A 15,126-nucleotide genomic window follows, 5' to 3' on the forward strand; every position below is an offset into this window, starting at 1 on the left:
TCAGTTAATGATTCATGGTCCAAAAGATGTATTTGAGGAGATTTTCTTGGTCTGTTCTTCAATATATACACTTTCAGCGTGAATTTAAGGAGTCACAATTATTACCCTTTAGTCTCTGTCGATGTCGGTTAAAAAATGCTCTCGATTCAATTTAATGTACATAAATAGCTCTTTATTTACAGTTCAAAAAACCCTCCATTCATACAAAAATAATACTGTACCTCTGTACAAATACATTCCTACGAATGGATGTGAAGTGATTGTACAATTTGTGGAGAGGATACAAGAGTAAGATCTGATAGATAAAAGCCGCTTCAAGTCTGATATTTGTTAGCAGAGTAGGAGACCTTTTCCCCCAAAGTTTTGATTCCCACAGCAAAGATGCATTTTTAATTAATTGGACTCACTGAATCAAGTCACCTTATGCTCCACATTTTTATGATACTTGTGAACAGTCTTTTTATGCCAGTGATCTCCCTTTTAAATAGGGAGGAAAGTACAAATATTCACTCCAGCTGTGCTGAAGAGTAAGCCGCCTCAGTTGAAGTTGAATTTGAAGTTAAAGGGCCCGGAGCCAAACGGATTGAAACCCTGAAAGCCGTGGAAGTGATGATGATGGTGCCCCTGCTGGCTCTCTGGATCCATGGGGTCTTCTCCGTGGTCAAACTTGGTTCTCATCTCTAGGAAAACGTGAAGATTCTTGTCACACACTTGAATTAGAAATCAGTGTCTCTTTTTCTAAAACCATTAGTGTTAGAGCTGTAGAGAACAATCTAAAGGGTAATGGTAAATGGTACAGCAACTCTTGAAGTGATTTAGGCTTGCATTAACAACTTTCCACACACCCACACACACACACACACTACCTGGATCAGTGAGAACCTCCTTAGCCTGAGCGATGTCTATGAACTTCTTCTCTGCCTTCTTCTTTTCCTCCGGATCCTGGAAGTTGTCCGGGTGCCACTGTTGTGCCAGTTTCCTGTAGGCTCTGATAATCTCCTTTTTCTGGGCAGTTCTGTGACCACGGCGACAGCATTATCAGCACATTTGTCAAAGATAAGAACAGCTTTTCTTTTCTCATTTTGACCTAAGCCAGACCTAAAAATACTCATCCAAGTGTCAGAGTTAGTTTTCTAGCCCCAGTGTAATACAAATGCCTCCGTGGCTGTAAATTTGTATTCCATCTCAGATTATCAGTAGACCTTTTAAACTCAAAAATGTTCAAAAGGCATCAATGATGAAATATTCAAGAGCAGTGATGTTTTGGCCTGATAAAAAAGCAACCTAAAAGCAAACCAGCGGTCTTTCATAAGAAAACTACTTTTTAAGTTTAAATTCTCCACCAACTGATTGGCAATAATGTGTTACATTTTCTTGCTGAACTTGATCTGCAAAAATTCCCAAATCCATTGACCGATTCCCACCTCTTCACTCCAAGGATCTTATAATAATCCCTCTTCTGAGACTGTTTGAGTAGCCGCTGTGCTCTTTCCAGACCTTCTTTGATGTGACGGTCCCCCTCGCTGTGTTTTGCAGCAGTCTCGTAATCTTTAACAGCTGAAGAGGACAAAAAAAAAGGAGTACAATGAAATTAGTATTATTTATTCACTGAAAACTAATAATGTGATGTAAACAATACCTTAACTGAAAAAACACATCTTTGATGTAACTGCTCTAACACCAATCTACAGTATATCCAGCTTCCTGCTCCTCCCCTGCCCTTATGTAAGAGTTCATTCATTCAAATACAAGAAACTTTGTGGCTAAATATGGGTTAATATGCAGAGGATTTTGGATCATTTGGATTCTGGGGGCTTCCCATGATGCAGTGAGTTTTTCTTCTTCACTCACTATATGGTGTTTATACACCACTCTCCATTTAATCGTCCATGTCTTTTATCCTGTCTTCTTCTCATCACCCCCAGCCAGTCGTGGCAGACAGCGTTCCCTCCCTGAGCCCGATTTTGGGGGTTTCTTAATATAAGAAAATTTTGTACATTACTTTACATTACTTTTTTTTTTTCTTCTTGCTGCTGTCGCCAAGTGGGTGCTCATAGGGTGTTGTTTGATTGCTGGGGTTTTCTCTTTATTATTGTCGGGTTTTACCTTACAATGTAAAGTGCATTGAGCTGACTGTTGTTGTACTTTACCACTATATAGCTAAAACTGAAACTGCTTCGAATCTATGATGTCTCCTGCTCAAGCTGTCGATGCTATATTGTCACAAATTTCTGTAAAAATCAGTATCGACCTCTACAAATGAGAATAGACTTCTCAGAGAAAAAGCATTACTCTCTGAACGGTGAAGAGCGGCATCACCTGCGCCGATTTAAACACACCTTACTTGCTGGAGAATTGATTCCTTTAGTACAGACACATTTTTAAATAAATAAAAATACCTACACAAGGTATGGCAATTAAAATTTCAGAAACTATCCAGCTGTCAGAGCAATGGTTGCCGTGTATCTGAAACCGAAGAACCATGGTAGTGGCAATTAAATTAAAATAGCTTAAATTCACAGCAGACGCTTAAAGAAACGTAACAAATGATTGTTATCAGTAGTGAAGCACGGGATCCACAAATATCCACTTTGTGATATTACGTCACTAGTGTCCTTGAATAAACTTTCATATTAAGGCTGTTTGTGTGCACACGTTTGGTTGCTTTGAGGCTTGTTTACCCTCTGTGGTGAATTAACACCCGTGTTTTTTAAACAGGTAAAAATCCCACACAAGGTCTGGCTTCACTACCTGCTGATGTGTTTATGCCATGGTGATTACAACACACACAGACTTAGTCCAGCCAGCATCACCTGCTGGGGTGATGCTGGGATCTTTGAGAAGAATATTATTACTGTCAGGCTGACCTGCCTGGACTGATGGCAGCAGTTACTGTGGGTTTAATTGGATGGATACATGGGTGTGTTTTATTGTAAGAGTTGAAATAAAGGCTTAGTAGATGCAAGCCTTCAATAATAATATCAATATGGGTGTTGCCGGTTATACAGTCTAATTTAAGCACAGAGGTTTAATTTATCTTTATTTTTTTTGTAGCTAACATTTTCTTTATGCATATGTTGACCTTTGTTTCTGACATCTGAGTTTAAAGCTGAGATACAACTAATATTTAATACTGCAGAGTAGAAACACAATTTACCCAGCGATTTTGCAAATGCATCGTTCTCCATCACTAGAAATCTACTAAAGCGAGAGTTGCAACATTTTGCTCTCCAACAGCAAAGTGCTCCTGATGTTTCTTCAACTGTCTGTGCCAATTTGGTATTTTTATCACTTGCCACAATGAACACAGAAGCACACAGGAGCTCAGACACAGGGCTCTAGCTGTGAGCAGTTTCACCCACCTGCTGTTCAAACCTTCTGTTTGTAAAGGTAAACCAATCAGATTTAGAAAAAAAAAAATTACCTTAAATGGAGAGGAGCTAAAATATCCAATCTCATAGAATTTAAACAGAGGGGCTGCACCACAGCCCAGTACATGAATCATTTGATCTTCAAATGCTGCAGAGACCAAGAAATTTGCATTGTCTCAACTAATCGTGTACTCATAAAGCCAATATGTTTCAAAATTATATCATCTGCTTCAAGTATTGCTTTAAGTCCCCTAATGATTGTCCAAACATTCAAAATGTGTCTGTACATTTGTGCTGCTGAATATAGTCACTGGTTACACTGTTTGTCATTATTTAATATACCTTCAAGCTAACACTACCCAGCTCGAGTCCTACAGCACCAAAGGTTTGGCTATTACAATATCCGTCTGTATAAAAACATGTTGAGATGGGTGTGATGGTTTTCATTACATTTTAAATTTAATTGACAGATACACATAGTGTAGGCAGGAATTTTGATAAAAATATGCACTGGTCTGTTGCACAGCAGTAGCTGAACATCAGGTGACAGGTAAAATGATTAGTGGGAGACTATTCCTGCAGATTTCACCATCTGCCATCATTTCTGCAATTTGACAAGAGATGGGGAGACCGTTGTTTCAGCCTAATCCCACCTCCTTCTGTCAGTAAAGCGTTAAGGATAGTAAGAGCTGAGTGTGTGTGTGTGTGTGTGCGCGCGTGCGTGCGTGCACTTTCTGCCACTGCCATTGAAGCTTCATGTTTGAAAAACAAGTAATTTTGCACACTTGCTCTGCCAGCAGTGCTGGGTAGGTCTACATCTCGCAGGTTATATTTACCTCCAACACTCGGCTCCACATTTAATTCTAATCATGCTGTATGTAATAAAGTGCTCTCAGGGTTGGTGACGTTTGTCTTCTCTGGCTTGAGATCTGTTAGCTGTATGCTTCAACCAAATTCAAAATGAAGATTCTTATATTTAGCCACACATGTAACCTGCACTGTGCTTATCTAAATTCAAAAATAGAAGGCATTTGGTAATTAACAGACAGATTGTATCGAATGAGGCAGAAGGTAATTAGATGTTAGAATCTCTCTTCTGTCTGAAAAACAATATTTTTGGTTTACATGCAAAAATTAATTTGCAGGATGTACTCTACATACGTTTCTATGTACAGTTATGAGATCTGAAGGAAGCTGCTTAAAAGAGGTTTCACTGACGCCTAACTTTGTTTCACTCTGCATACTGTGTTGTGTTACAAGGACCCCTTGTGTTGGGCTCCTAGCATGACAACAGTTACAGGTAGTGCACAAGAGTTTGGGTAATTACAGTCAAGTGCAAAAAGCACACCTGTGCTGCTTTCAGACAAACTCACAGGTTAAACAGCAGTCAGGAGCTGATAATCAAATGCACGCGATTAACTGATCCGCAACGAATGTGAACGCCTCCATAAAAGGAGTGTTGGCAGTAATAATAATAATGGATTGCATTTATATAGTGCTTTTCGGGGCCCTCAAAGCGCTGTACAATTCCACTATTCATTCACTCTCACACACTGGTGGAGGCAGCTACAGTTGTAGCCACAGCTGCCCTGGGGCAGACTGACAGAAGCGAGGCTGCCATATCGCGCCATCGGCCCCTCTGGCCATCACCAGTAGGCGGTAGGTGAAGTGTCTTGCCCACGGACACAACGACCGAGACTGTCCGAGCTGGGGCTCGAACCGGCAACCTTCCGATTACAAGACAAACTGCCAACTCTTTGAGCCACGATCACCCAGGTCTCCCGGTCTGGAGCATTCTGGTGTGTGCGCCAACACAATGCCAAGGAGGGAAGAAATCATCAGTGATCTTAGACAAGCAACCGTTGTTGCCCATCAATCTGAGGAGGGTAATGGTAAGTCCACCATTCTGCAGTGAGAAAGATTATTCACAAGCGGAAAACATTCGAGACAGCTGCCAATCTTCCTACGAGTGAACATCCCAGCCAATTCACCTCAAGGTCAGACTGTGCAACACTCAAAAATACTGCAAAACACCCCAAGAGCGCCATCTCAGACTATGCAGGCCTCAGTTAGCATGTTAAATGTTAAAGTTCACAACTAGAAAAGAACCAAACCACTATAGAAATATGGCCCATTCAAAGTCCAGACCTCACCCACTTTAAAATTTGCAGTCATAAAGGCATTAATTTAACTTACCATTTATTATTGAGGTTGCATTTTGCACAAGTTCATCTGAAATACATTAATGTGCTTTTCAAACATTTTTCCTGCTCAGTTCTTAAATTTAAAGTGAGAAAAAATTTCTAAGGTATAAAACAAATAACTTCAGACTCAGCAGCAAACATGTAGTTCAGTTGGTCATTATAAGCTTCATTATGAGGCAGAGCTGCTATGCTGAAGGGCATTTGAGTTTCAGGTTGCACCCAATAAAGTCAGTAAGACTAATCGTTGTGTTCTCATCACAAAAACTTCAATTGAATTTCAGCATCTACAGCGCTGCAGGCTCCAAGATTGGAAGTGTAACAGCTTTTGTGAAGCTGATCTGTAATTACCACTTTGCAGATGTAAAGTTGCAGTTTGCACACATGTCTGTCGAGACTCAGTGAAGCTGACTTCTGTCCAGTTTACAGTTCACCATGTTATTCTTGTAGATTAACGTGACAGTCTTATGATAGTCTGTGTGAGGCATTGCCAAAAAAGGCATTTTGTGAAGTCATAGTATCCCTGACCTTTAACCTCTAGATTCTGATGACTTAATCTTTGAGTGATTGTTTTTGCCAAATGTAAAGAAATTCCATCCAAACATTGCTGAGTGCGCTCAAAAGCAGGACAGACATAAAACAAACACCCAAACTGAACTGAAGACAAACAGGCCATCTGCACACAAGCTTCAAAATAATGCCACGCTCCATTTTGAGTGGGAAACCTTTAGCTGGAATGCCTCCTAAAGTTGGATTTCCCATTAGGAAAGTTGGATCAGCAACACAGACCCTGACTTTGCAATGCAAGACTGTGGCGGTGGGGTTTGTTTTGCTGGATCAGCTGTAGGAAGAAGTGTTTAGGGAGCAGTGCCAGCTGGGAGAGAGTGGTACACCTGCATGCATCTGCTAATTAACCTCTCTCCCTGTATAGGAGGAGTGGGGTCAGAGGAGAGTGTGCGCCGTGGAGCACAGCAAGCGGCTGCACAGTGGCCGAGTACGAGAGGCAGACGGCGCTCTGAAGTAGGGCAACTCAGCAAAGCAAGCATTTTTCCCCCCCTGTACTAATTACAATAACGAACTGTGTGTATGTGAGCAATTCAAGTTTCTCCTCTCTCTGCTTACTGAGGAGAACCCACAAGGCAACTAGTGCTACAAAGACATCAGCAGCACTAAACGGCTACTTGTAATCTACGCTGCTGCTGTTGTGCATTTATGACTCTCTAAACAATCCATAGAGAGAGCTAATAACACTGCAGCGTTTTTAAGCACCAATAAACAAGCATTGTGTTCAACTTTTCAGGTATCCGACAAAACACTTCTTTTTCCGATGACCTCCGATTTCTGAGATAAAGAGAATGTGGCTCAAGTGTGCGAGTAACCGTGCACAAGCATTACCAAGGTGCTTGCTGAGTGGTGAGACCTCCTTATGCTATCCGGTTAGCAGGAACTGAACTTTCAAAACAAGAGCAAGGGAACTGGCCACTAATAAATCAATTTCTTTTTGTATCAGACTTTGGAAAATGAAAGTCTAAAACTATAGCCAACTATTGTGACGTCAATGCATGGGAAACGTTACATATGAATATAAATGGTAAATATTAATCTAGAATTTCTTCATTTGGTGAAGTGCAAGTGAGTAACAATTATAATCTATGACTTTATAAAGTGCATATATATTTGTACCATTTTGTTTTTATTCACTGATGCAGGGATTCTATTCAGCTGATGTGTTCCTGTTTGCTTATTGTTCCCAAGTCAGTCCAGCCAGCAGACAAAATGTTACCCACCCTCGATCTTGAAGGACCTTGATGCAGCTACATATGTCGGGCTTACCTTCCTCATACTGTTCATCTTGGAGATAGGCCTCAGCTCTGTCCTTCAGCACATTAACATTCGCAGGATTGGACTTTAGGACTTCACTACAGACTGAGATTGCTCTGCTAGCCTGCTGGGCCTGGTCATAACAAAGAAAAAACGAAGCTTGGATAGATCCTTTAATAGAAGCACAGCGGCCTAACACATCCTTTTGCAGCAGTAAAGGGGCTTACCTGTGTTAGCGCATGGCAGATTCGCTCCTTGGCAAGAAGCAAGAAATGTTGCACATTGGGCTCGGTGGTTATCACCGCCTCGTACTTGCTCACTGCGTCTTCATACCTAAAGGAAGCGGGAGGCGATTATGTGACGCTGGCATAACAGGGGATTGCAACATGGATCACTGCACCCACAAACACCACACCATCGTTAATTTCTCTTTTAAGTCTTGTAAATATGAAACCTTATATATGTCAAACATGATGTGACATCCATTCACGTTAAGATGGGATTTGCACGCCTCTTTGTAAAACCAGAGAAGTGGGGGAGCCTGAGGATAAGAGAGCCGTCATTGTACAGCTGATGCAATCCCCGGTATTCAGATGGGATATTATTTTATATTTACAGAGATGAAGACTTTCCTGACACATTTCTATCTTTGTGAGGACACTCACTGATATGCTGTTAGCCGTACCACTTTACTCTTACCACTTAAACCAGCACTCTAAAGGTGGACCAAAACGACATTATTCCTGAGGATTCAATTTAAACTCGTGCTCATAAAAATGTTTTCATGAACATACAAACACACCTTTGTTCTTGGATGTATTCCTCAGCAGCTTGGATCTGTTTGTTGAGCTTCTTCACTTGCTTGTAATGGCTGTAACACTGCTTGTGATCAGGATCCAACTTCAAGCACTCACGCACCTCACTGGAGATCATAGGACAGAGGAAAGGTGAGGCTGAAAAGGCTAACTTTCAATGGTGACGACATGAACAGAATGACAATAACACACCAGATTTACAGTAAATAAACCCTAATGTACAAATGCATGATCATTAGTAACCAGTGTTGGGCAAGTTACTTTAAATTAGTAACTTAGTTACTTCTGTCAAAAGTAACTCAGTTACTTCAAGTTACTCGTTACTTTCAAAGTAACTAGTTACTAGGGAAAGTAACTTTGGTTTTACTCAGAATTCTCTTTTTAATGTGTTGCTTTACAGCTGTGGCTCCAGCAAACATCAGCTGATACTAGAAATTAATTTTAAATAAATTCTAACAACAGCGGATCAAGCTTAAACGTGCTGCTGTTGTTTAGCGCGACATCCGGCGGTTTCCTCTTTCTGGCGTGAAGTGGGCGATAAACAAACAAGAGAGAAAAGCCGATCAGCTGAGGGAGGGGGGAGAACGAGAGAAGAGGCAGCTGTGCAGCAAAGACACAGAATAAATCCAGCTTTGTGTCTTTTTCATTGTAGCATAAGTCCGGGACAAACTGTGTTCCTTTTCACCTCAATACGAAACGCGTAATATTTTCTCTGAATACGAGACGATTCCGTTTTTTTTAGGGGACGGTTGGCAACTCTAATAATTAACCTTATGAACAAAATAAAGTTCAACTTCAGTAACATCATAGCACCCACCCAGCTGTATAGAAACTCCGTCATGCTAGCTAGTACGCAGTACGGAAAAGTCAGCATAACGAAAATAAACTCCACCTAAACTTGGTTTATATCTGACCCAGAGAGACTGCAGGTCATAACTTCTTACCTGAAGTTCAGTTCACCTGACACTCGGACTGGCGGCCACTTCGGGTCTCTCCTTTTGCCTCCCCTTTCCCTCATCCACCTGCTGTCCTCCACCACTTGCTAATGTTACTGAATCTGCGGAAGCTCCGTGATAGCCACCACACGAAGTAACCAATGACGACCCTATCTAAATCCCAGTAACGACTAACGTGTTCCTGGCTTTCGCATAATAACTAGTTACTGTGCTCGTTACCACACAAAAATAACGTAACTGTAACGCGTTACTTAATAGCGCACTTGTCCCTACACTGTTAGTAACTTACTTATGTCATTTATGGCTACAGTCTTTCTAATGATGATAATAATAATAGCAATGAGAAGGCCAGTCACTGAAACAGCAGTCCACATCATCATCATACACGCATTTGTAATGTTGAGGGTGGAAATGCATTCGTCATGACATTCATCAGAATAGAAAGATGCTATTTTATAAAATATAAAAGTATCTACACAAAAATTTCCAATATTAATTTCAGTTGTGTTTTGAAATCCATGAAGGCTATGCCTTTGTGAAGCCATACGCTGCTCTCTGTACCACTATGTTTGGTTCATTTCTTGTTTTGCAATTTTACCACTGAATGCAAACTTCTGCAGACAGTCGACTTAAACATTAGAGCCTTCACTGTGCGCCCACTCACAGCACCTTAAATAAGCACAAGTTCTGGGGGGTTTTTTTTGGGCCACATGAACCGTTGCAGTACTACTCAGCTATTTTGGCCTCTTGACTCCATTTCCTCCTCAAAACTTACATTCAAGCTAAAGTGTTGCCTTTTCTGACACAGAGGAGGAAATCTAGCACACTTCACTCATGCATATTACTGAAAGTGGTTAAAATTAGACTTCCAGAGAGTGGGCAAAAGTGCATGGCTGTACAAAAAGACAACCCTTTTAAGATAATAGCAAAATTTAAAATCCTGTTTACCTTTTTTTTTTTTTTTTAATTCTTATGAGGCACAGTCTATGAATGAGCTACCCACTATACTGCACTCTGATGAAGTGTAAATCCAATATATTTTTTAAGAAAAAATAACTAAGATTAAATCATTATCAGAAATGTTCCTGCTATTTTTTTTTAATTTAGAATAAAAGCTTTGTGATTAGTAGAGTATCAACCATAGTGACATGCTGCCTTATTGTGGCATTGCCACAGTGTAAACAGCAGCAGGGAGCTTCTTGAAAGCAAACAGTCTGCGAGTCCTTACCTGAGGGACATCTCATGGTCTCCAAGATTATAGTAGATGGTGCTCAGCTTGTAGAAAGCCTGGGTATTGTCATTCTTTAACTTGGATGCAGCTTTAAGGTCGCTGATAGCTTTCCCCATCTCTCCCATCTGAATGAAACACTCTGCTCGCATCTCACGAGAGGTCACATCCCAAATGCACGTCTGCAACAGTCGGACAATAACGCTTACAGACTTCAGGTGATACGCAAATGCTCTGTACTCTCTGTATCGATGATAATGCAGAAAATCCTATGCTTGTGGGAAAATCAGTCAATACTGGCAAGGAATGTCTCTCACCTCGATGACGGTGTCAAGCTGTGCAGCAGCTGTCACATAATCCTTGTCGTCGAAGCTCCGGCGTGACTGAGCCACCAGGCGCTGAATTTCATCTGATTTTGTCAGCTGGCTCTGGGCCTCCTTCTCTTCTTTGTCGCTGGGGTTGGACTTCAGCTAGAAGATTTCAAGGCATTACGCTAAGTACTAATGTAGCTAAAGAAAATGTGATTCCATCTCTCATAGATGTATTCCAATTTGAGATTTCTGTGCCATCTTCTGCCTCCCGAAAATATTACTTATCACTGCAGTGCTTGCCAGTCCCTGCACAGATAACGTTATAATGAATCTCGTTGCAGAGGTCATCATACTCACAAGAGCCATCTCAGCTAATGGCACAACTCTTACAAATAGACCTATCTACTCTTTAAATGGTTCCTGCTAGCTCAGCTAAGGGAAGAGCATAAATGTGACACATTACACCAGGCCAATGTTGTGGACTGCTGAAGCAGCAGAACAGCCTGCACCTCTGGCCCGTTCCCTCAACAGTATACCAGCAAAACGAAGTCCACAAAAAATAAAAAAATAGACTGCAGAAGCTCAGATGTAATCTTTCCCCCTGGAGGCAAAAGAACTCTTTGCACTCTTGATGGAGGATGAATCTCAGCTTAAAATTAAATACTTTTCCATACTTTAGGCAATTCCAGAAATAGACTATTAAAAGTATTCCAAGGCTGTGATCATTCAGTGTAGCATACATAAGAACATAAGAATGATTATGGGACTAATCATTAAGCTTCAACTTGAAGTTCAGAGCTTGCTGGTGGTGGTTTCAGGGAAGTGTGGACAGGTGACCAAAAACGAGCCTATGACCTGCATACTTTAAGGTCAAAGTGACACCATGTGAACTGTTCATCCAAGTCCCTGGAACTTAGGGCTGTGCGATATGACCAAAATCTCTTATCCGAAGACATTTCTCATCCCGATAATGATATATAATCGCAAAATAGTGCATTTTCTGTAAATTCTGTGAATCTCAGGCAACTCGACTTGTGTGAAGTGTTTATAGCTGGGTGTCGTGTACCTGCAGTCGAGTGTTGTGACTTTGACTTGTCTTTATTACATGGCACACTGCAGGGAAAAGCCTGTTCTAACCTTTAAGTGTAAGGTTTGTTTTGAGCACCTGGGGGCTCTTTTTTGCTTCTCGTAAACTCTTTCTATACTCCGGTAGAAAAGGTTTGTTGTGTCTGTGTTGGGGACCAGTTCTGTGCTCCGTGTCAGACTTTTCATAACCAAACCATATCCATGTATAAAACGAGTGTAATGTGAAAAAGATGGATGTTTTAATATCATCCATCTGATCCTATTATTCTTCATATTGTACAGCCCGATTGGAACCTAAGACTTATTCACAGACATGGCAAGGCCATTTACTGTATGATTTTAGGTGGCAGTATGTGATTCTAATTGGACATGCATTTACAAATTCAAGCCTCTAAAATGGTGCGAGAATGCTCAAATGAGCGTTCCCCATTATTTACATCTAGTAAGTAAACTCAAATATACATGACCCCCCTTTCCTGTTCTTTTAAGGCTTTCAACTTCCCTGGTGTTTCACTGCGAAGAACCATGTGTTTTGTAAAGTGCATTTACCCTGTCATTATCCAAAAATCTCACACTGTTGTTCCTCACTGTAGTGTTATAAGTGTTATACAATACTATAATACTACTACTACAATACTAGCTCATGTTCTATGTTCTGTAAAGGAAAATTAAGTTTCATTCAGTGGCATTTATCTCTTCAAACACACCCTTCACAGTGCTTTTTAATCTGTTATCTTGAAATCCACCACAAGGAGGACACTGTATAGACAACCATGAATACACGTCTTTGTACTTATATTTATCATTCTGAAGAAAAAAAAAAAAAAAAAGACTACTGCAACGTTACTACGGCCATAGATCAACACTGACACCTCCTGGTGAACTGTTGTTTCTCTCACAAGTGTCTGCCCCAGCATAGTTTTGCTTTAAAAGGGGGTATTGCTTTACTTACCACCTTCTTGAAGTCACTCTCCGCTTCATCCAGCTTTCCCTGCTTCAGAAGAAGATTTCCTCTCTGAAGCCGTGCCTGTTGAGTGAGACACATCAAGAATTTGTTTCGCATGTAAAATAAAGAGTTATCAACACAGCTTCCAGAACCGACTGATTTCCCAGCACGCCTGGGCCCGCAGCCGAAATAAAAAGATAATGTTGCCAGATGTTTGCATGCTTTATCTAATTATTTGCATAGATTTATCACAGAGTTCTGCCTTAAAGGTTAGTCTGCAGTATGACACGAAGTATTGCTTTGAAATTCTATTTTCTGTCAAATGTACATTTTAAATTTACATCTGTTAAAAAACATTTCTGAAGAAATACACATTAGACAAACAGTAAAGACAACAACTTACAGATGTGAAGTCCGGTTTGAGTTCAATGACTCTGCTTAAATCAGGCAATGCTGATTTTGACTTCCCCATTGCTAAAAACACTGTAGCTCTTCTGTAGTATGCCATGTAGTTTTGGGGATCTATATCTGTAAAATGCCAATGAAACTGTCACTTTAGAAGAAACCTTTTGGGAAAATCCAAGGCATTTTTTTGGTGTCGTTAGCATGTCTCTGACACTCACCCACAGCTGCATGGAAATGAGAGAGGGCATCAGCTAGCTGGCCAGCAGCAAGAAGTTTCTTCCCCATCTCCATGTGATTGTCCACACTCCCATCCTTGCCACATTTCCCTCCTTAAAAAACAAATAGAACAAATCATAGTGCAACAAAACAACACTGAGCATATTTTTACTCATTCAAGTAATGCAATAATCAGATTTTATTTAAATATTCCTGTATATGACCCGCCCAAAAATGTAAATCACATCAATAACAAGAGCAACGGCAACAGCTTTCCCCACAGTAATTGGTAAAGACTTTCACAAGTACCTGGGTTTCTTACAAGCTTGAAGACGTTCACGAGCAAGCATAATCAAAGAAGCAGTTTTATCTATCATCTTTTATTCTTTAGGCTCAAACCAGCTAGCTTTAAGTAATAAAATTGACCCAGTGACTAGCTAGCTTAACGTCAGCTAATAATATTAGCGATTTCACAAGCTAATGCTGTCAGTGACATTACCCATGTAATAAAGTTGTCTGAACTTTAACCCGAGTTCAAGTTAGTGGTAGCATTCACCAGCTATAAATGTAAAGTACACCTAGCAAACGTCTTACCTTGAAACCTAATATCAATCAAAACAAGAACATATGGGAAGTACGTCAGTATTTTGTGAGCCACATGGTCGATGGAAACCATGGTTAAAGTTCTCTCTCTCTGGACACGTCCCGCAGACTTCAGCTGTCACTGTTTCAACCAGTTCTCCCCTTATTTCGCTACAATCCCATGTGTTGGCGGATGGCTACATTTCTTCTCTTTTTCCCAGCCACTGTAGACCAGCATACGCAACCGACCGGTCGTGGGTGATCGTGATTGGCTGAATTATATGGAAAACCCCGCCCACATCTGTTGGTTCAACAGAGAGCAGCCACGGCAGCACAAGCACAACAGGGTCAGTGTGCGCGCGTGTGTGCGTGCGCGCTTGCTTTGGTCGGTGGTTCTTATGGACGTACACTAGTCACCTTATTTTTGAGGTAAAAAGTATATCAACTAGAATGTAAACCGTAATTTTGACATTAAGATTTTATCTTTTTAAAAAATCTGTATTTACTTGTATCTCTTATTTGTAGCAGTTAATTATGTGGATTTTCCTCCTTTTTTTTTTAACGTTTCCCAAACATATAAGTGTCAAATCTTTACGGTAAAAGCGAAAGACCCTGGCTTCTAAAGACAATTTACAAATACAGAAGTTCTCCTTGGTTTATGGCTGGGCCAGAGACAGAACGAAAAAAGACAATAAACGAGTTAGTAAACACTGACACTTTTTAAACTGTTTCTTAAAAGTATTAGCCTGCAACCCAACGATTTATGGAACAAGAAAAAAAGGAAATTAGAACTTATAGTCTACTATATTTAACAACCTTTTATGACTGTGCCCTGGCAGTGCTACAAAGACCTCCAGGACTTTAAGGGTTAAGGTACTTAACCCTTTTTTGAGCTGACTATAGCAATACATGCTTTATAAACTTAAAAATGAAAAGTAACTTTTACTAATAAACTATCATATAATGAATTCACTAAAAATATACAACAGTTACACATTTTCATCTTGTATTCTCTCAGTTTCTAGTTTTTATTAATGTCATAGTTTCAAAGGACTCTCATAAATAGTTTGAAACTATATGATCATTAAGTATTACTGTGTCTACTGTATAAAGTGCAGTTAAAAAAAAGGAGACAAAGACCATAACACATCCCCACCAAAAAGCTTTCTCAAATAGTTTTTAATAGAT

General features: G+C 40.3%; 1 protein-coding gene across 1 annotated transcript; it reads right to left on the bottom strand.

The window, feature by feature from the left end:
- Positions 1 to 150: 150 nt before the first annotated feature.
- Positions 151 to 14,211, bottom strand: dnajc3a (DnaJ (Hsp40) homolog, subfamily C, member 3a). The gene is made up of 12 exons (XM_082508194.1): positions 13,951 to 14,211; positions 13,359 to 13,469; positions 13,139 to 13,263; positions 12,742 to 12,816; positions 10,710 to 10,862; positions 10,393 to 10,574; positions 8,196 to 8,315; positions 7,621 to 7,726; positions 7,406 to 7,526; positions 1,425 to 1,557; positions 867 to 1,015; positions 151 to 680 (listed from the first exon to the last, which is right to left on the bottom strand). The coding sequence occupies exons 1-12, from the start codon at positions 14,030 to 14,032 to the stop codon at positions 538 to 540; spliced, it is 1,500 nt and encodes a 499-aa protein (XP_082364320.1). The 5' UTR covers positions 14,033 to 14,211; the 3' UTR covers positions 151 to 537.
- Between the last annotated feature and the right edge of the window lie 915 nt (positions 14,212 to 15,126).

This window comes from Aulonocara stuartgranti, assembly GCF_965226115.1.
Source record: "Aulonocara stuartgranti genome assembly, chromosome: 16".
In the NCBI taxonomy this organism is placed as follows: domain Eukaryota; kingdom Metazoa; phylum Chordata; class Actinopteri; order Cichliformes; family Cichlidae; genus Aulonocara; species Aulonocara stuartgranti.

Bases quoted from the DNA above. Each gene is read 5' to 3' on its own strand.
- dnajc3a (XM_082508194.1), bottom strand. From the start codon at position 14,032: ATGGTTTCCATCGACCATGTGGCTCACAAAATACTGACGTACTTCCCA. The intron at 13,470-13,950 runs GTAAGACGTTTG...TTGTTTTTTAAG, and splicing joins GATTGATATTAGGTTTCAAG to GAGGGAAATGTGGCAAGGAT. The intron at 10,575-10,709 runs GTGAGAGACATT...CGACTGTTGCAG, and splicing joins AGCTTGACACCGTCATCGAG to ACGTGCATTTGGGATGTGAC.